General features: G+C 37.2%; 1 protein-coding gene across 1 annotated transcript in view; it reads left to right on the top strand.

Moving 5' to 3' along the window:
* Golm2 (golgi membrane protein 2) overlaps positions 1-22,540 on the top strand; it is a 117,770-nt gene that overhangs the window by 69,942 nt on the left and 25,288 nt on the right. The window contains exons 8-9 of the mRNA XM_010624863.3: positions 10,691-10,789; positions 12,381-12,551. Of these exons, the coding sequence (XP_010623165.1) occupies positions 10,691-10,789; positions 12,381-12,551 (270 nt within the window). The remainder of the gene's footprint in view (positions 1-10,690; positions 10,790-12,380; positions 12,552-22,540) is intronic.

Raw genomic sequence — 22,540 nt, 5'->3', positions numbered from 1 at the left:
ACATACATACAAACAAATAAAACTCTCAAAGATGTAAGTGTAGGCAAAGACTCTATGAACAAAATGGCATTCACACAGGAAACACTACAAAGAATCAAATGGGATCACATGAAGTCACAGTGAACCCTCAAGTTATAACTGGCCTGACATACAAACAACTTGTGTTATGCCCAGAATTTTAATTTTAACTTGTGAATAGAGTCTTGAGTTAAGACTTGAATGCTGGCTGCTTGTTCTTCCAGATGGCCTCAGACACAGATTTAACCCTCAAAGAGTTCTGGAAGGAAACCTTATGACACCCTCTCCTGTGTGGGGTTAATTGAGAAATCCTGGGCCATTGTCTCTCTAAGGAGTACTGAGATTTGCCTGTGTACAGAAGAGAGATTTTGAAGGCTGTGTTGAGGAGCCTGAGCCTTCAGTTGACCAATTTTAATTATAGTCAGTCCTTGAAAACAAACTGAGTTTGTAAATCAAGGGCCCACTGTAAAAAGCTTTTGTGTAGCCAAAGAAACCACTAACAGAGTGAAGGGACAATTCAAAGAATGGGAAAAAAATTTTTACCAGCTACTTCTCAGACAAAGGACTAACATCTGGAATGCATAATGAACTCAAAATATCAGATCCCCAAAGTTAAAGACCCAGTCCACCCTGGGCATGGTGTTGCACACTTGTAATCCTACCACTCAAGAGGCTGAGGCAGGAGAATTGCTGTGAGTTCAAGGCCAGCCTGGGCGACATAGTCCAAATCCAGTCTGAACTGCACAGTGAGACCCTGTCTCCAATCAAATTAATCAATCAGTAAATAAATAAATAAAGACCCAATCCAAATCAGGCATAGTGGCACATGCCTATAATCCTAGTCCTCAAGTGGCTGAGGCAAGATTATTGTGGCAAATTCAAGTCCAACCTGGGCTACATAGTGAGACCTTATCTCAAAAACAAAGACCCAGTCCAAAAATGAATCTCAAATGAGCAGACACTTCTCAGATGAAGTACAAACGGCAAATAAATATATAAAAAAAAGGTTAAGCATCATTGGTCATTCAAGAAATGTGAATTAGAACAACACTAGATTCCATCTCACTGCAAAAGAATGTTTATCATCAAGAAATCAGCCAGAACAAATGCTGGCAAGGCTGTGGGGAAAAATAGAACCCACTGTTGCTGGGATTTGGTACAACCACTATGGAAATCAGTATGGAAATTCCTCAAGAAGCTAAAACTAGAGATTCTATTTGACCCAGCTATCCCCCTTCTAGTCATCTTCCCAAGAGTTAAAAAGCATCATACCACACTGATACATGCATACCTATGTTTATAGCAGCACAATTTATAATAGCTAAATCTTGAAAACAGCTCATATGCCCATCAGCAGATGAACTGATAAATCAAATGTAATTATGTACAATGGAGTACTACTCTGCCATAAAGAAGGATAAAATTGAGTCATTTGTAGGTAACAGATGCAACTTGAGATTATAATTTTAAATGAAATAAATAAAATATATATGTTTAAATACTACATTGTTTCTTTTGTATTAAAATCCCTAAGCATAAACAAGGAGTAAAATAGAGGATAGATAATGGGACGTAGAAAAAGCATGTTCAAATGGGAAGGGGAACAAGAAGGGAGTAGGGGAGGGAAGAAAGAGAAAAGGTATTTTAAAAACAATGTAAGGAAAAATGGAAACAGTTCTCGGTGGGGAGGGGAAGATGGGTTGAAGGGAGGGGAGTGGAATGGAAAAAAAGAAATTAAGATATATTATGTACCTGTACAAATTCCCTATGATCAGTGTGAGCACTATGTGTGAGTCACATGTACTAATAAATATGTACTAATAATTTTTTAAAATAACTCTCAGCAAGAAAAAACTCGTAAGCAGTTCCTGTATACCAACAATGACCAAGTGGATTTTATCCAGGTGTACCTGACCATCTGACTAAGGGTACAGTGGAGGATGAATAAGCCAGACAAAGAGAAAGTAATGCAAGAGACAATAGATTTTCATAAACGGAGGGCCAGGACCTGAGTTTAGCTCTTCCTGGCTAAGACCGCAAGTTCCAAATTTGTCAGTATTTATTGACTACACAACATAGCAGGGGGCATAAAGGCAGATGTAAGGAACAGTGGGCTAAGGCACTGATGAGGCAGGCTTGTAAAAGGGGGAACAGTGTATTTTTGTGAAGGACACGTCATAGTTAATGAGATACCTGTGTTATCTTCAGCTAATGTTTGATTTGGGAGAATGGCTGCACAAGAACCATAAATCCTCAGCTGCAGTGTCATCTTGCTGTCAGAGACATCACAATCTTATCAGTCATTGAGATCTCAAGTGTGGCCATTGCCATAAGGAGCTCTGTTTCCTCACTCCAGCCAAAGGCTCATCTAGCAAGTCACATAGGCTTAGGACAGGCTCACAATTTAATCAATAGCCAAATTATAAGCCAATTTAATAATATTTTAAAGCCTGCTCAGTGTGGTTTCAAGCTGGTCTCATGCAGAATTTCAAATTGAATACATGATATCATTTACATTAGCACCCTCTAAATGAAATACTCATATAAATTTTAAAAACTAAATACAGTATCTGTAGAAGGAACAAGATATTCCAGGTTCATAGTTAGACTCAATATTGTGAAGATAATCAGTTCTTCCCAAGTTAAATTGATAGGGAGAGTTAAGCTGGATTGTCATTCTGATTGGCTTGAGAGTCACCCAGGAATTAGTAGAGCACACTTCTGGTATCCAGTTAGCCATGGAGGTTTGACCTTGGGTATTTCCTCACTGTTTTTGTCCCCTTCTCTGCTTCTTAACTGAACACCTGCTTCCTGCCAGCCTGAACTGAACAGCTTCGCTTCACCATGCACCTCTATCATAATGTACCTGCCTTGGAGCCAGCCAGCATTCAACTGAACCCTCTGAAACCATATAACAAGTTAAACCTCTCCCAGAGTCAAAATAAACTTGTCCACCTTTAAGTTGTAGGTGTCTTGTATTGTGTCCCAGCAATGAAAAGCCAACCAATATGCTGATCAAAATCCCAGCAAGGGCCCGGGGATTTAGCTCAGTAGCACTTCACCTACCTTGCAAGTGCAAGGTCCCCAGTTCAATCCCCCGTACCGAAAAAAAAAAAAAAAAAAGATACACATACGGCTTACTGGTTGGCAGAGATGGGTGGTAAGGAAAGAGGTATGAATAAATACACAGCACAGAATGTTTTAGGGGAGTGGGAAAAATAGATGTGTGTCATTCATTACACATTTGTCTACTTGCAGGGTTTTTTTTTGGGGGGGTGGTACTGGGGATTGAACTCAGGTCCTTGTGCTTGCAAGGCAGGTGCCGGAACCACTGAACCCAGCCCAACATTTGTCTAACCCTGTAGAATACCAAGAATATGCAGTAGAAGTGTTGACATTTGGGTGATTATGATGTGTTAATACAAGTTCATTGGTTGTAACAAATGTACCAGTGTGAAGGGAGAAGTTGATAGTGGGAAGAGGCTGTGTGTGTGTAGGTAGGTGACAAATCTCTGTACCTTCTATTCAGTTTTGTTGTGAACCTCAATACAAGGTTTTTAAAAGTTAAAGAGAAGTAATTATAACGATATTTGAGAGGAGAAAAATCATTTTTATTTTTTAATTAAGATTTTTTTCCTGAAAGCACTCTTAGAGGAAATATTATTAAATTTATAAAAATATATTAAACATTTTAGCAAACCAGTCTTATAATTAATGTTTTCCCTTAGTCATCTCAAAACTGAGATTGGGCAACTACAGTCTCATCGTCTTTTTTTTTTTTTCTTCCTACTGGGGATCAAACTCGAGACCTTGCACTTGTGAGGCAGGCGATGGCACCACTGAGCTAAATCCCTCTAGTCATCTCTAACAAAGCAAATTTTATTTTAACATAGCCATGCTCCTTAGTTTATGTATCACCATGACTGCTTGTGTGTTAGAACAGCAAGGTTGACTGTGGCCCACACACCTAAAATACCCAGTCTGGCCCTTTAAGAAAAAGTTGTCAGGTCCTTGCAACAGAAGAATCAAATCGTATGAACCAGTGGTACATTTGGTTTATAATTGAAAGGCATTTCATTGTCATATTTTATGAAGATATTAACTACACTTGCAAAAAGAAATAAAAATAGGGTCTTGAACCAGGAAATGCCATCCTAAGAGAACAGGATGGTTAGGTCTCAGAGTGGGTTTGAGGGTTTAATTGGTGCTGATTTCTCTCATCTTTTTTTTTTTTTGGTACTGGGGATTGAAGTCATGACCTTGTGAGGCAGGTGCTACATCTCTGAGCTAAATCCCTGACCCTTCTCTTACTTTTTAAAGCTATACTTCTAAAGTACCGTATTGTGTTTTACTGATTATTCTAAGGATTGCAGTGTGCACCCTTTACTTGTGGTCTATTTAGAAATTATACTATACCACTTTGTGTAAAATGTTACATCATTATAAAGGTATAACTCCCATTTACCTTGATTCATACTGTGTGCTACTGTAATATATTTTACTTCTATTTTAAAACCTAGCTTTGGGGGGTGGCCTTGTGTTTGTTTTGAGATAGGTTCTCACTGTATAGTCCAGGCTGGCCTCAAACTCACAGAGATCCTTCCACCTTATCCTCACTAGTGCTGGAATTACAGGTGTCACCACCACACCCAGCTAAAACCCCTGGCATTTTTATGATTGTTTCTGCTTTAAATAGTCCTGAGTAGGAAGCATATCCATATAACCTTATCACTCTGGGAAGCTAAAGCAAGAAGATCACAAATTAAAGCCCAGACTGAGCAATTTAGTGATACCCTGTCTTAAAATAAAAAAATAATTTTTAAAAATGAAGGGGAGGGGGACCAGGGATTTAGCTCAGTGAGGCCACTGCCTGCCTTGCAAGTATAAGGTCCTGAGTTCAATACAAACAAACAAACAAACAAACAAATACCAAAAAAAAAAAAAAATGAAGGGATAGTTCGGGTGTCTGTTATATTTACTGCAGATTTACCTTTTGCGGGATTTTTGTTTGTTTTTTCATTTTTTGAAAAACATTCTCACAATGTAGTGCAGTATGGCCTTAAATTCAGTATGCAGCCTAGGCTGGCAATGAACTTGCAGTAGCACCCCTGCCTCATCTCCCAAATGCTGAGGTGACAGCCATGCACCAGCACACCTGGCTATATTGACCATTTTGATGTTCATTATTCCTTTCTGTAGATTTAAGTTCCTGTCTTATCATTTCCTTTCAGTCCAAAGAACTTCCTTTAGCATTTCTTAAAATTCCTGGCTTCAAGAAACAAATATTTTCAACTTTCATTTATTTGAAAATATTTTTATTTCATCCTTTATTTTTTCTCTCTTTTCTTTGAGAAATAATCTCACTATATTGGCCAGGCTGGTGTTGAACTCTGGTCTCAAGTGATCCTCTCTTGTCCTGAGTCTCTTGTCCTGAGGAAGATCTTTATTCCATCAGACTTTTTTATGTTTCAGTGTTATGCTTTGTTTCGGTTTTAGTCTTATTGCTCGACCCTTAGGTCTAGAGTGTGGTTCCTATTCCCAAAGCACAGGCTGACAATATCTTGCCCAAATGCTCTGGATGCTTGTGGAAGTTTTTCTACTGTGGTTGAGGAGAGATCCGGTGTCTCCAGTGCTGCATCCAATTACTTCATCTCAGCTCCTGGCCCTCAGCAAGTGGTAGGTCCTGTAAAGTCTCACCCTGTGCATAGTAGCCTGACTCTAAAGACGCAAAGGGAAATTCCTATGCAGATTTCTGTGCCCTTTTTATGCTACGTAGCACTTTCCATTATAACTCTGTTCTACAAATTCTAGATACCTTGGCTGCCTAAATTCTGATGATTTCTGCCTCCTCTTCTCACCCAAATTACACATGCATCCCTTATCTCAAGGGTGTCATACTCTTGTACTTCTCATTGTCTCATCCTTGCAAATAATTGCATCATTTAATTTGTGCATATTAATATTTTTAGGGTGGAGGAATAAGTCCAATACTTATATTATTGCTAGCGGTGGAAGTCTGTGGTGGTCTTTTTTTTTTTTTTCTGGTATCAGGGATTGAACTCATGACCTTGTGCTTGTGAGGCAGGCCACAGCACCACTGAGCTAAATCCCCTGCCCTGTGGCCCTATTTTAAATTAAATAAATGTCTAAGTTTAAAGGAACCTTAGTTCATTAACCAAGTCTTACCAGTCATGAGAACGTTCTTTTAACAGTCTGTATAGTGGGGCATGGTGGTGCATAACTGTGTTCCTGTCTACTCTGGAAACTTAAGCAGAAAGATCCCAAGTTCAAAGCCAGCCTGAGCAGTTTAGTGAGCTCCTATCTTAAAATTTAAGAAAGGGGCGGGGAAGAATGGAAAGGAAGGAAATAAGGAAGGAAGAAAGAGAGAAGGAGAGAGACAGAGTGAGGGAGGGAAAGAGAGTTAGTGTTTGGGATGTAGCTCAGTGGTAGCATGCCCCTGGGTTCAATATTAAAAAAAAAGTCTTTGTAGACATGTATTTTTTGGAGATGGTCCATTCAGGCTTCAGAAGGATTAATATTTTATCTCTTTCTTTGAGTTTGTTTTGGGGGGCATGTTTTGTTTTGTTTTGTTTGAGATAGGGTCTCACTATGATGCTTCTGTTGCCTGTACTGGTTTTGAAGTTCTGATTCTCCTTCCTCAATTTCCCTTGAAGCTGGATCACAGGCACACACAACTCTGGTCTTCACTTTCTGGGATTTCTTTAATATGGTCATTTGCTGACCAAATTTTTTTGAGTCTTTCAAAATCTATGTAAATCTGTTTTTTAGGACTCCTAGATTAAGTTAACTATGTTATCAGGGGGCTCAATAAATTGATTAGGGCCAAAAGGTTTGTCTGAATGTTCTTCTTTTTTTCCTTAAGCTGAGCCTTGGATCATTCTAAGGGTAAACACTTCACTTTGCTAACTCTGAATGATGCAGTATGTATTGAGCTCCATGCCCCCAGGCTGGGGGTTGAACTCAGGACTTTGCGCTTGCGAGGCAGGAATGGTGCCACTTAGCTAAACCACCGGCCCTTTGAGCATTTTCTGTTTACTAGGCTTGTATCATCTATAGGCAAGTATTTTCAATCCCCACATTGCTTATGCAGGGTAAATAGCATTATCTTTACTTTTCAGGGGAGGGTTGAGGCTTAGAAGAATTAGGAGCTTACTAAAGTCATATACATATTGTGTCTTTTTAGTTAAATTTACTGTTCTTTTCTCAGCAAGGATAGTGGCTTCATAGTGTCATAACATGATCTTCTGTTCACTGCTGAGTCTCAACTTTTGAGGGCCGTGTTCTGCTGAGTGGTCCAATTTCTACACTGATAATTTCTTTTTTTATAAAGAATGCAAAAACAGTAGTCTGATAAAACTGAGTGTGGGCTGGGGATATATAGCTCAGTGGTAGAATGCTTGCCTAGCATGCAGGAGGCCCTGGGCTTGATCCCAAGCACCACAAAGAAAAGAACCCTGTGTACTTTAATGACTGATGTCTTGCATTTTGTCTTTGTAATACATGGGGTTTGTTATTTTATCTTTGGTACTTTTCCTTAATGATGATTTAATCAATAATGTATAATTTAGCCGGGCGTGGTGGCGCATGCCTGTAATCCCAGTAATTCCAGCACTCGGGAGGTTGAGGCAAGAGGATCACTGTGAGTTCGAGACCAGCCTGGGCTACATAGTGAGTTCCAGGTCAGTCTTGACTATATAGTGAGACCCTGTCTCAAACAAAAAAAAAAAAGTATAATTTATCAATGTAGTTTTTTGTCGTTCTTGCTGGTGGTAGTGGTGGTGGTAGGTGTTACAGTGCTAGGCATTAAATCCAGGGGTTGTGCATGCTAGGCAAGCACTGTATCACTGAGCTACATCTCCAGCCCATAGAAGCCTAGGTATCATATTTTCTTTTTTGATTTTGTTTTTGTTCTTTTGAGACAGGGTCTTGCTCTCTAGTTCAGGCTGGCCTCAAACTCACACCAGTCCTCTTCCTCAGCCTCCCGAGCACTGGGATTACAAATGTGCACCAACCATCCTCGGCCTGATCATATTTTCTGATAGCAGCTTGCTATTCTCTGTTGACATATGCATATATTTTTTTTCACACACACATACATATATGTAGTTGGTTCTTAACAAAAAGAACTAAGGTAAAATACAGAGTTAAAACTGCTTTAAGCCAGGCATGGTAGTGCATACCTATAATCCTAGCACTCGGGAGGCTGAGGCAGGAGGATGCTAAACGTTTGAAATCAGCATGCACCACCATGCCTGGCTGTTGGTAGTTTTTAAATTACATCTTCAATTTCATTGAGTGATATTGGTTTATTTAGAATTTTTATATCTTCTCTAATCAGCTTTGGTAATTCATGTGTATCTAGAAATCTGTCCATTTCTTCTTTATTTTCCATCCTAAAAAAATAAGTTGCCAGGCATGGTGGCGCACACCTATAATCCCAGCACTCGGGAGGCTGAGGCAGGAGGATTGCTATGAGTTTGAGACCAGCCTGGGCTACATAGTGAGTTCCAGGTCAGCCTCAACTACATAGTGAGACCCTGTCTTAACCAAAAAACAAAAAAACCTGCTTTAATATCATAAATCATTGCTATAATTTTTGTAGTCTTTACCATGTCTAATTTTCCCACGCACTCTTATTATTCTCTTTAAACTTAACATTTATTATTTGGTTTCTCTTGATTTATTTGAAAAGTATGCATAACTATTGACTTTTAAATTAATCTAAGAATTTATTATGTAATTGCAAGAATGTACATCATAAAACTGTTTATAATGAGAAATTGGAAACCACATAAAAGATACAATAGTGTTCATTAAATTTGTTGCATCTATAATATATGATATATGCTCATTAAAATGGCGATGCTAAGCCATATTGGCATACAAAGATAGCTGGTTTTTTTTCTTATTCTTATAGAGGAAACATTAGATAACTGTGTGTCTATAAAGAAAGATCCAAGCAGATGTGGCAGCACATGCTAGTAATTCTGACTACTCCGGAGTCTTAACGAAGGAAGATCACCAGTTTAAAGCCAGCCTGGGCTATATAACAAGTTCAGGGCTAACCTGAACTGCATAGCGAGACCTGGCCTCAGTCAATCAGTAAGAGGAAAACTACCCTATGAGGGTTATAAGGCCTGTATACTACTATTCTGTCACTGCTACAGCATTTCTAAACCAATGTGGGTGTTTTATAAAGACCTTTTTGAATCCAGCTTTGTTTTACATAACTAAGTCATAGTTTTTCCTGCAATAATCACCCAATTTTTAAGTAGGAACCATTATTATATAAAGCTAAGGACATGAATGATCACTTATTTTGTAATGGAAGCACCTGTCTGTTTTCTGATTTTATAGTAGAGAGGCCGGCTATGATCAGCAAATTTGTACATTATGACTGACTTCTTTTCCTAAGTATTTCTGTCAATGCTTAGTATCCTCAGAGTTTGTAAGCAGATAAAAGTTGTTTTGTTAAACCTGTCAAGTTCCATTCCTCTGAGATTTTAATTGATTGTTCTTTAGCTGTTTTATGTGCCAAAGTGTGTGTTACACATTGCAGATAAAAGTAGGAACAAGGTAATGGGAACAAAGTGAGACATGGAAAACCTCAACTTTCTGTAAACTTGAGTAGTATTCTCTCTTAGAGTGAATTTCACACTTTTTGCTACTTAGGTGTGGAAGCTATGTATTAATAAATGAAAATACAATCATTGAAATAAGTTTGAGGATTGTAAAAATAACTCAGGTATACCAATGAGGATTGACTAGACTGTGTTCACACTTCAGATTACAGTGGCCTAGAGCAGTGAAGGTTTATTTACTGCTCGTGGTTGAGGGGCTCTCCTGGCAGCACTCCTCTGAGCAGTGAGCCCTCCCTTTATGTGATCCCACTGGCATCTCATGTTGCATCCTAAGGGCAAAGGGAAGAGAGATTGTACATGATGTTTTCTTTCTCTGTTGTTTTCTGGTTTATTTTCTGCCTTTCTGTCATGTTCACCTGCTCAGGATATAATAGAGTCAGTGGTAATGAGTAAAAACTCAGCTTTTTCCCTGTTGGCTTCAATTCTTAAGAGAAAATACTGCCCCTACTCTAAGGTATGTGTCTCTTTGTTAGTAAAGAACTTTGCACAAAACAAATTTTCCATCTTCGTAATAAAATCTCAAATTATTGGAGTAGTCATATTGAGGCTTTATTTTAAATCTGAGGAACTAAAGGTAGCATAATGTTACTGTTTTACCTAACCTATAAATGTCAATTTTTATTTATACTACCTGTATAAAAAGGTCTCACTGTTGGAAATCACTGGATCTAAAAAGATTAATTTAAGTATATATTGTCAAATCACTGGGAGTCTCTATTATGTGCCAGGCACTATTCTATGTTTTAAGGATACAGCAGTGAACAAGGCAGAGTTTGTGCTGTCACAGAACTTGTTATATTCTGGTAAGATTTATTGATCACCAAAATCTGTGTTGAATGGTACAGTATATCAATTAGTAACCATAAGTGAGTTAGTTAATATATCAACTCTAAAGTTTACAGGATTAGAATGAGCATCATAGGGTTAGTATAATGTAAATAGATCCATGATATTGGTTTATACAAATCATAATATCAGTGGGAATACAATGGATGTATTTTTTCTTACAGCTTTAAGGAAGCCCCCTGTTTTAGTTTCTCAACATGAAAATCATCAGACAATCTCCCATCTTCCAACTGGACAACCTCTCTCCCCAAATATGGGTCCAGGTATGAAGTCTTATTCCTAACATTATGCTTTAAAACCAGTTTACTGGTCATGTTTGTGTGTGTGTGTTTGTTTGTTTGTTTGTGTCACTGGATATTGAACCTGGGACCTTTATACTGAGCTGCATTCCCAGCTCTTTTTTTATTTTGAGAGAGGGTATCACTGAGTCACTAAGTTGCCCAGGGTGGGCTTGAATTTACAATCTTCAGTCTTATAGAGTACTGAAATTACGGGTATGAGTCAGCATGCCCATTTTTACTTCTATACTGTCATCTAGTGGCTAAAATATGTCATTTAGCAGCACAGTGAAATAACTTTATTTGTTGGTTGGTTTGGTTTGGTTTGTTTATTTTTGCGACAGTTCTCTCTTTGTAGTTTAGGTTGGCCTTGAACTGACTGCATAGCCCAATCTAGCCTCAGACTGGTAGCAATCCTCCTGCCTCGTCTTCCTGAGTTCTGGTATTATAGGAGTGTGCCATCACGCCAGGCTAGTATTTATTTTTTAATGTTATGTATTTCAAATGACTGGTAAAACTCAGGGAGGAATCATCCAAAACTGCACTTTGTTTCATGTGTTACGATAGTTTTTCTTGAAAGCAAAAGAAATATTTATTATGCCACTCTGAACTGTTTCTCCAAAATGTGTTCAGTTGTCTTACATATACACCTGCTATAATATCCTACATTAAACCCATACTTATGAGTGTGTTTGATTAATACAGGGCACCTGTTTGATTTTACAGAAATGTTCTAAAATAAGAGCTGATACGATTGAAAGGACCTTCTTGGGGAGATGATGGAAAGAAAAGATGTAGACATCAGTGGCTCGGGAAGTTTCTGATTCCAAAGTTAATAGTAATAAGGATCTAAATCAAGATGGGGTGAAGGAAAGCGAGGTTAAGGAGTTGCTGCTATGAAAGAATCCACAACTAACAGTTCTTAGTCTTTATTAGATGAAGCTGACTTACAGGTTTCTGAGAGCAGTACGGACTTTGCAGAGAGGTGAAGACATGGGTATAATTGCTATTTACCTTTTTGTTTTGCTCTGTTTCCTAGGTTAGCCTTGAACTTGTAGTCTTCTTGTCCTAGCTTTTTGAGTGGCTGAAATTACAGGCATATGCCATCACATGTCATTGCTATATTAATCTCTGAGTTCTACTGTGTATCTCTTTGGTGAATAGTTTTTAAAACAGTGGCAATTCTCACTTGATAATGATTAGCAAACTCCCACAGCTAATAGCATATTGTTAACAATATTTAATAAAAAGAAATTATAGCTTTAAAAAACTCACAAGATCATTTCAGATATCTGTGTTTTTTAGCATTTTAAGTCTTATGAAATTCTTCTGTAAAAGAATTACGTTCTTCCAGGCATGGTGGTACACACCTGTTCTGCAGCACTGAGGAGGGCAGGGGCCAGAAGATCAAAAGTTCAAGCCAGCTGGGGCAACTTAATCACTTACTGAGACCCTGGCACAAGATAAAAATTCAGAAAAAGGACTGGGGATGTAGCTCAGTTTGAAGGTCCCGGGTTCAATCCCTAATACTACCTTTAAAAAAAAGTTATTTTAATTTGATGTTTTTATGCCACAGATTCACATGTAAACCATGATGGTAACCTGGGTACTTCAAAACAAAACCCTTCCAATCCTCTTCAGCATGTAAATCCTGGCTCAAACTTGGAGAGTGAACCCAGAATCCAAATGGATATACTAAAGCAAGCCACCAAGGATAGAGTTGGTGATTTCCACAAATTGAAGCAAAGTAAGTCAATTAATGAATATTTGCTAAAAAAACTTCTTTAACTGTAATGTTTGTATACAAGGGCAAAGTAAGGTTTTCATTGTTATACTTTGTAATGATCGTATAGTGAAATCAGTGTAAAAAAAAAGTAAGATAATGTTAAAATTCAATTTTGAATAGATTACTTTAAAGAACACTGTTCTCCAGTGTTAATAAATTTCAGGTGAGTTGATTTTTAAAAATGCTATTATTTCTTATTAATTTAAAATTTGTTGAGAAAAGATGTACTTTTTTAGACTAAATAGTTGGGAACTTTGATTAGAAGTTTGGAAAAATGGAGCATTCTGGGAGGAACTGCAGTAGTGAGTGGCTCAGTACTGCCTCCTCCTTTGACTTGCAGCTTGCTTCAGTTAAATGGAGAAAAGTGAAGCAATTGAACAAATTCAGAGTATTGTGTAATAAAGTATTGTACTTAATTATTTAGAGTTATTGATTTCGATAGTGGATAATCCCTCCTAATCTGCATAGCTGTCTATTGGTGGATTCTCAGGAGGAGTAAGAAATTTTGGTAGCAGAGAGAATTTAGAACAGCGAAGGGCCCCGTAGACTAGCTCCCTTCACCTGTGCCTTTCATTCCTCCTTTCTGTGACTTCTTCCTGTCTTAGTCTGAACAGACAGAATATGTGATGGCTCTGGATTGTCTTTGGTGTTTATGATGGCTTTTATGGCACCAGCTGTTCAGAGCAGTGTGTAGGCAGTTACTTCTACACAGGTTGAGAACTGGGCATGTTAGTATTTGTGTATTTATTCAGGATTTTTATAACAGTTCATCACATTTCTACATATAAATGAATATTGCTTTTTGATATTTTGATTAAAGTATTGCATGAAAATATTTTTACTTGAAAGAATGTGATTAACTTTTTAAATGTAGTAAAAAAAAATAAATCTTTTTTTCAAAATACTGTTAGCAGGGCCAATGATTTAGCTCAGTGGTACTGCGCCTTCCTGGCAAGCCCAAGGTCCTGAGTTCAATTCCCAGTACAAAAAAACAAAACAAACAGAAAAACTTCAAAATCCTGTTTGGGAAATTGTCTTGGAAACATTTAGTTCAAGAAGAAATTTGTAGTAAAAGACTATCAAAATAAAATGTCTTACTTTGGTCTTTTAATATTTTCTTCTAAACTTACATTTATCTTATAAAATTTTTTATTGTCTTATTTATGAGGCTACCTATTTGGGGGTAAAGAATATAATTGAAAATAATGTCTCAAATTATCACTTCACAATATTGAAAAGAGTCATGAGTTTAAAATTTTTGCTCTAAATTCTTTATTATATGTATTATATATGTACTATGTATTATAAATGTACTAGAATTGAAATCAATACATGTGCTATCTTTTATTTGCTTTAACATTATTTTTTACATACTGTTTTATTAGTTATTTACTTACAATTTTAAATATATACATACATGCAATAATAGTTTACTTGTTTTACTCTCATTAATGATCTAGATCACTTTATATTTTCTCCTTTTAATTGTCATGACATCTTTTTTTTTAAATTATTTCCTATGCTTCCTACTTTGAATGTTCTTTTTAAAATATATTCCTGGAGGGTGGGGGTGGAATATAAATATATATATATATATTTATATTCCACCCCCACCCTCCAGGAATATATTTTAAAAAGAACATTCAAAGTAGGAAGCATAGGAAATAATTTAAAAAAAAAGATGTCATGACAATTAAAAGGAGAAAACCATTATGTTTGATACTAAGGGATATACCTTTCAATAAAATTATTGAAGTGCAAAAAAATTAAAAATAAAATAAAAATACAGTCCTAGTCAGAAGTGGTGGTGCACGCCTGTAATCCCAGTACTCTGAGAGGCTGAGGCAGAAGGATCACAAATTCAAGCCCAGCCTGGGCAATTTAGCAACACCCTGTCTCAAAGTGAAAAATAAAAAAAGTGGGGCCAGGGATTTAGCTCAGGGGCCCTGACCCTGCCTCATAAGCACAAGGTCCTGATTTCAGTCCCTGGTACTGCAAAAAATCTTAATAAATAAAAAAGGGCTGGATGTTGCTCATTGTGAAGGCCCTGAGTTCAGGTCCCACTATTGAAAAAACAAGAAGTTTAGTCCTGCTGATGTTGTGGTGCACTGCTGTAATAACAACTACTTGGGAGGTTGAGGAATACTGCAAATTCAAGGCTGGCCTGAAAAATTTAGCAAGACCCTGCTCAAAATAAAAATAAAATGGGTTAGGGATGTGGCTGAATGATAGAGTGCTTGCTTAGCCTTCCGAGGCTCTGGGTTCAAGTCCCTGGTACAGAAAAAAATAAAATAAAAGTCTAGTTCTAATGAAATTACTAAGTCAACATACTTGACTTGCTTTTTAGTGCTGTTATACAGTATATTATCTGAGTGTTTTTTAGAATAGATGATTCATTCTTCTGTGACCTGGCCCCTTGATTTTTATGTTTTATCAAAGAATGTGGAATAGAATGCTTCTTGAAAGATGTTTTAATAAGTACTTCCTTTCTAGTGGCCCATCTTTATTTTTTATTTTATCTTTTTTGTTTTTTGTTTGTTTTGTTTTGTTGAGATAGGGTCTTGCTATGTTGCCCAAACTGGCCTCAAACTGCTGGGCCCAGATGATCCTCCTGACTTAACCTCCCAGGAGCTGGGACTGTGGTTGCAGACCACTGTGTCCAGCTAGGCTGTGTTTTTTATGTGAGAAATGTTATTATAGTCATTTTCTGGTATCTACTCTGTCCATAAGTTTTAATAACTTAGCCTGAGAACTTTGTAGATTTGTCCTATATATTTGTATTGAATCTTTTTTAATAGTTCAGACTTTTTTTTTTGGTTTGGGGATTGAACTCAGGACCTTGCACTTGCGAAGCAGTTGGCGGCACCACTGAGCTAATTCTCCGGCCCTCAGATTAACTTTTTATAAATTACTTTTATAACAGTTTTATTCTTCCGTTGCCTCTCCTGATACTATGTTTTGTCATATAAAGGTTTTTCTTAATTAAAAAAATAACTTGCATTGGGCTAGGGGTTTAGCGCAGTGAGTGCCAGCTCAAGGGCTGGAGTTTGATCTCCGGTGCCAAAACAATAAAAATAAAAATCTTAAAAAGTAACTTTTGTTGTGGTAATAAGATGCACCAGAGTGTATGTTTTAGTGGCATTTGATATGTTCACAGTGTTGTACAGTCATTATCACTTCTAGTTTGGAACTTTCTCATCACCCCAAAAGAAAACCCCATGACTATTAAACAGTCTCTCTGGTTCTCTACAGCCTGCAGGCCCTGGAGCAATGAAGCTGTTTTCTGTCTCTATGGATTCACCTAGTCTGGATATTTCTTATACATAGAATCACAAAATATGTGGCCTTTAGTGTCTGGCTTCTTAGCCTATTTTCAAGTTTAGCTATGGAGTAGCATGTGTCAGTATCTTATCCTTTTTTATAGTGGAGTAATAGGCAGTTGTAAGGATGCATTTGTTTATCCATTCCTCTGTTGAAGAACATGTGGCTGTTGTGACTACATGATGCTGCTAAAAAGATTCAGGCAGCACAGGTCTTTGCTAAGCATGTGTTTTTATTTTTTTCTCTTATGTACCTAGATGTGGAACTGCTGAGTCATATGGTAATTGTTTTAGCTTTCTGAGGGATTGCCAAATGGTTTTCCACAACAGCTGCACCTTTTCATGTTTCTATCAGCAATACACAAGAGTTTAAATTTCTCCATATCCTCACCAACACTGTATACTCCTCCCTCCTTTCTCTCTTTTCTTTCCTTCCCTCCCTCCTCTCCCTCTCTTTCTGTGCATTGATATCTCTCATTGAGGGTTTTTGTTTGCTTATTTTGCAATGCTGGGGATCAAATCCAGCCCTCACACCTCCTAGGCAAGCTTATTGTGCTTTTGATTTACATTTCCCTAATCACTAATATTGAGTATCTTTTTGTGTCCTGTTGGCCATTCATATATCTTCTTTGAAGAAATATTCATTCAAGTCTTTTGCCATTTTTTTTTTCTTATGCTTGCTATGTAGATCAACCCAGGACCTGACACATCCTAGGCAAGAGTTTTTACCATATACTGTACCCAGGCTAGGTGAGGCATGCCTATGATCACAGGTTCAAGCCCAGCCTGGGCAATTTAGCAAAATTTAAAATACATATATAGATGTAGATATAGAGATAGAGGTATAAAAATAGACCTTTACCACTGAGCCCCATCCTCATCCCAGATGCTAATTTTTATTTATTTATGTGATTATTTTGTTGGTAGTGTTAGGGGTTGAATCTGAGTCTGAGGCCTCATGCAAACAAAGCATGTGCTCTACCATTCAGCTTTGCCTGTTCCCCTTTGCCCAATTTTTTTTTTTTTTTTTTTTTTTTTTTTTTTTTTTTTTTGGTACTGGGAATCTAACTCGGGTCCTTGCACTTGCCAAGCAGGCAGCAGAACCACTGAGCTAAATCCCCTGCCCCCTTTGCCCAATTTTTAAATTAGGTTGTTTGCTTTGCAGTTGAGTTGTAAGAGTTATTTACATAGACTAGATACCATACCTGAGTTAGATACTTGACTTGCACATATATTTTCCCATTCTATGGATTGTCTTTTTACTCTTTTAATAGTGGCCCTTGGTATACAAAAGTTTTTAATATTGAAGTCCAGATTATCACTTTTCTTTTGTTATTTATACTTTTGGCTCATAACTATGAAACCTTTGCCAAAATCACAGACATGTTTTCATCTAAGGAACCTTGTAGGTTTAACTCTTATATTTAGGTATTTTATCAATTTTAATTTTTCTGTGTGGTACAAGGTAAGGGTCTAACTGCATCCTTTCATTATGCATATCTATTTATCCACCTACCTTTTTTTTTTTTTTTTTTTTTTTTTTTTTTTTTTTCCCCTTCTTTTTTTTTTTTTTTTTTTTTTTTTTTTTTTGAGACAGGGTCTCACTATGTAATTGAGGCTGGCTGTGAACTTGCTATGTAGCCCAGGCTGACGTTGAACTCATAGTAATCCTTCTGCCTTCACCTCCCAAGTGCTGGGATTATAGGTGTGCACCACCACACCTGGCCCCAAATATCTTTTATAAGAAGACTCCTCTTTCTCCACTGTGTAATTTTGGTATCTTTGTCAAAAATAATTTGACCACAGATGTATGGGTTTTTTTCTTTCTGGTTTAGTACTTGTCTTCCATTGGTCTTTATGTTTATCCTTTTATGTTGGTATCAGACAAGGATTATGTTATTTGTAAATTAAGAAATATGAGTCATTCAACTTTGTTCTTTTTCTTAAAGTTATTGAGCTATCTATGATTTTTTGCAATTGCATGTGACTTTTATGTTCTATTTTTTTCAACTAAAAAAAAGGCCTGTTATGTAAAGGTGCAAGATCCCAGTAATGAATGTAACTGTACTGTATACCTAGAATGTACCAATAAGTTCAATTTAAATTTAAAAGAAAAAAATCCAACTAGAATTTTAGCAGGAATGGTATTAAATCTGTAGACCAGTTTATGGAGTATTATCATCAAATCTGTGAATATGGGATGTCTTTCTGTTTGCTTAAGTCATCTTTAATTTCTTTAAACAATGTTTTACAGTTTTCTGTATAAAACTCTTGGTTAAATATATTTCTAAACATTTTACTCTTTTGATGTTCTTATAAATCAAATAGATTTCATAATTTTTTCTGATTATTCATTGAATAAGACTGATTTTTGTGTATTGATCTTGTATCCTGCAGCTTTGCTGCCTATGATGTGAAAAGCTTATACTTATATATATTCAAGTGTATCTATTTTGACTTTCAGAACAACCTCCATTTCTTTTTCTTTTCTTTTTAGGATTCTTAATTTTTAAATTTCTCCTTTGATACTATTATTTCTCATTTTTTGTTCACACATTAAATTTCTTTACTACTATCTCCAGAATTTACATTTTTGCAAAATGTTATCTTTATCCCTACCATATGGATTTGAAAACTATTGCTTCATAGTAATTTAAACTTACCTTAAAGTTTTAAAAAGCTTTTTTCTTTCAAGCAGATTTCTTTTCAGTTTTGTTTTGTTTTTGTAATGGTAGGAATTGAACCCAGAGCCTTGAGCATGCTAAGAATATCTTCTGTTTCTGAAGTATATTCTCCAGCCTCACTTTATTACCTTCTAAAACCATTTTAACCAGCTTTCAAGAAGGATGTGGTGGCAAATGCCTGTAATTCCTGTTTGAGTAGCTGAAGCAAGAGGATCCCAAATTCGAGGCTAGTTTCAGCAATATAGAAACACCTGATCTCAAAAATAAAGTTAAGCCAGGTGTGGTGGCACACGCCTGTAATCCCAGCACTTGGGAGGCTGAGGCAGGAGGATTGCCGTGAGTTTGAGACCAGCCTGTGCTACATAGTGAGTTCCAGGTCAGTCTCAACTACATAGTGAGACCCTGTCTCAAAAAACAAAACAAAACAAAAAAATAAATAAAAAGGTCAGGGGGTTTGGCCCTAGCACCACAAAACTAAAAAATTATTTTGCCATTTTATTCTCATTTTGTTCCTCATATAGAAGCACTAAGGGTATTTTTTCTTTATGCTTCTGTTAACTTTCTGTCTGCTTTTGCATTCAAACTAGAGAAAATAGAATATTTGGAATAGAAAGTGAGAGATAAGGGCCAGGGATTTAGCTCAGTGGTTTTGCCGCCTGTCTCATAAGCACAAGGGTCCAAGTTCGATTGCCAGTTCCAAAAAAAACAAAAAGAAAAGAAAACCAAAAAACAAGTAGGCTTATTCCTCATTTTCTTTTCTTTCTTTCTTTTTTTTTTTTTTTTTTTATTTTTTTTTTTTTTTTTTTTTTTTTTTTAGATTAGAGCTAAGTGTTCCCAAAGTTTTGTTAGATAACAAAAGTAATCTTTTGCAGAATAGAAAGCTGGCCCGTGGACATATCCAGTCAACATTAATTTTTTGAACCCACACAATAGTATTTTTTAAGATTGGAAATTGTTGCCAGTCATTAAAAAAATCAAGTTATTTCACATAAACTTCTTAGTATGTGAAAGCTATTAAACCAGAATATTTGACACAGTTACTGAAACTAATTTTAACTGTTTTCTTTAGAATGATACTTGTCCAATCCAGTTTCTTTTAACTCCTGACATAGTACATCCATATTACTTGCCCATTACCTGTAGTCATTAGGGTTTGTGACCTCTTCCTACTGCATGAGAATATAGAAAAAGATCTAGTTGGTCAAGGACAGAGGCTCAGTATTTTGGAATTCATGACACTATAGAAAAGTATAAGGTCATGCTAAACTTGAGAGACAAGTATTAACTGTGAAATTTAGCAACTAAGAAACATCAGCATGAGAAAGGATACTGAAAAAGGTAAGTGAAATGATTGTGGTCCTAACAAATGATACTAAATTGAAAATGTCAGGGGCAAAGCTGTGTTATCATGATGAGGCCTTGCTGATTCATGGAAGATGTGACATGGGAGGAGGGCTATTCTAACGAAGTAAAGGAATTGTTATTTTAATGGCATTGAGAGATCAAATCCAGGGGGCACTCTACCACTAAGCTATATCCCCAGTCCCATCCCCTGTAATCTTCACAGGACCTCCCTAAATGCCTGAATGAGACTGCAGTCTGTCTACCTCAGCCTCCCTAAATACTGGGGCATAGCATGGGCCACCAAGCCCAGCAGGAATCTGTTTTTTTCTCTTACTTGATTCCTTTTACATCAAGGAGACAGAGCAAATAAAATCTCAGTCCATATCGTCATCTAATTTTACTTCATGTAGAGATCAAATGTATGTGAAAGAGATTAACAAATGCAAATGAGAGCCAGGGATTTAGCTCAGTGGCATGCACTGCACCTGCCTTGCAAGGATAAGGTCCTCAGTTTAATCCCGGATACCAAAAAAAAAAAAAAAGCAATATTCTGAAATATAAAAGCACTTAAGTCAAGGTACAAAATAACGTGCAATTAGAGCCATTTGAAAATTTTATTAAAAACATTTACTATTAGATAGGGAATGGGGGACCTCCTGGACTTCACAACAACAGACCCAGTAAGGACCCAAGGACCCCGGAGGGGGTCTCTTCAGCTGCCTGCCTGCCTGAGATCACCCGGCGGGTGTGCGACCTCCCGGACTGCGCAACAACAGACCCAGTAAGGACCCAAGGACCCTGGAGGGGGTCTCTTCAGCTGCCTGCCTGCCTGAGATCACCCGGTGGGTGCGCGACCTCCCGGACTGTGCGACAACAGACCCAGTAAGGAAGGTAGCCACAGGCGCCCTTGAAACACCCCCACGGCCCCCCCCCATTCTCAAACCTCCTGATTGGGCCAGTCCTTAGACCAACTCTGCAGAGGCATAGGTTCACATGAAGGGTAGTTTTCTGAGCTCCCAACTTTGAACATCTTTAAAGAAAGGGCAGGGGAAACCTGTAATAGAACTGAGTGGAGTTCAACCCTGAGGGTTGGGAAACTCAAGTTAGGCCTTGTGGACTGATTTCAGTCTCAGTCGTGGGGAACTGCCATTGGCTAGCTGAGACCAGGGGATTCGGTTCTGCATATGGCTGTACATGTGGTATAATATGAGAACAGAGACAGTCTGAAAGAGGCCCTTCAAATTCTTTCTCTCTCTCTCTCTCTCTCTCTCTTTTTTTTTCCTCATTCCACCCTAAAATTTCTTTCATTTTTCTGTCCTCTCTCCAACTCAGTCTCTTGCTCCACCATATTATCCCTCATCTCCCTTTTTATTCTGGCTCCTGCCCTAACTCAGACTTCTTCTTTTATTATTTTTTCTTTTTAGGAGGGGTTTCTCTTTATGTTCTTTTCTCCAGTCATTTTACCTCACTCATGGCTCTGTACCTTCAAGGGAAGGCAAGCGCCTGTTACTGTTAAGGGGATATATTCCTGTCCTTATTCCTGCACTCTCTCTATCCCCCCTGAACTTAATAGCTTTGTAAAGATAGTAAGGTAATTCTACAACCTCTGGATTCACTTCAAACCTGCTCTAATTCTTTCACTTATCTAATCCTCTTGTTCTAAGTCGAACCCCCCATCCTAAATGGTAAAGATGCCATATTGAAAAGAATATTCACTGCAAACATACTATGAGCTGCTTCTTGAAATTAATCTAATTCACATGAGTTAAAGGTGATACATTAATGACTACCATAAGTGGTCAGTTGGCAAGCTGTGCCTGATCCTATTGGGCTGCTGAATGTATCAATTGGGACAAAGAGTGGTGATTGATTTAAAGAGTTGTTTTCTCTGATATTATGAAAACGAGAATGTCTATGAGTCATTAGAAACTCAAAAGCTAAAACGCAACTATATTAGGAAGATTTAAGTAATACCCAGAAATTAAAGAAGGACAACCCAACAATAAAAATAAAAATGAGAAAACACTTAAGCAAGACACAAAAACAAATATCCAGTTCACCAATAGCAAATAGTAGGACAAATGAGGATGAAAAGTCTGATAGTGAACCAACAGGACTCCCTGGACCCATAGCACAGGAGGTAACAAAATTGATCAATCAGGCTCTAGAAAAATTCAAATCAGAAATAATTTCCCAGCTAGCCAGAGAGATGATGAGCAAAATAGAAGTCATGATTCGAGACTCTAGAGCAGAAACTGAGAAAAAAATAGATGAGCTCAAGACTGTGATAGAAGCCATGAAGACTCAGCATAAGAAAGACATGGAAACAATGAATGCCCAACAGAGGAAAGAAATGGAATCCATAAAACAGATTCAAGTAGATATCCAGGAGATTAAAAACTCTATTGAAAGTGTACGCAACAGAATAAAAGATTGCGAAGATAGAATTTCAGATATAGAAGATAGGATCGCAGTCAGTGACCGTGAAAAAAGAGGTCTCTTAAAAACAGTAAGGGATCATGCGAAATCAGTCCAACAACTTCTAGACGATACAAAGAAAAATAACATAAGACTGATAGGAATTCATGAAAAAACAGGAGAA

This window comes from Fukomys damarensis, unplaced genomic scaffold (genome assembly GCF_012274545.1).
Source record: "Fukomys damarensis isolate Sample0158 unplaced genomic scaffold, DMR_v1.0_HiC HiC_scaffold_17, whole genome shotgun sequence".
In the NCBI taxonomy this organism is placed as follows: Eukaryota; Metazoa; Chordata; class Mammalia; order Rodentia; family Bathyergidae; genus Fukomys; species Fukomys damarensis.
The sequence above is the reverse complement of the archived record's forward strand: the minus strand, read 5'-3'. Positions and strand labels throughout refer to the sequence as shown.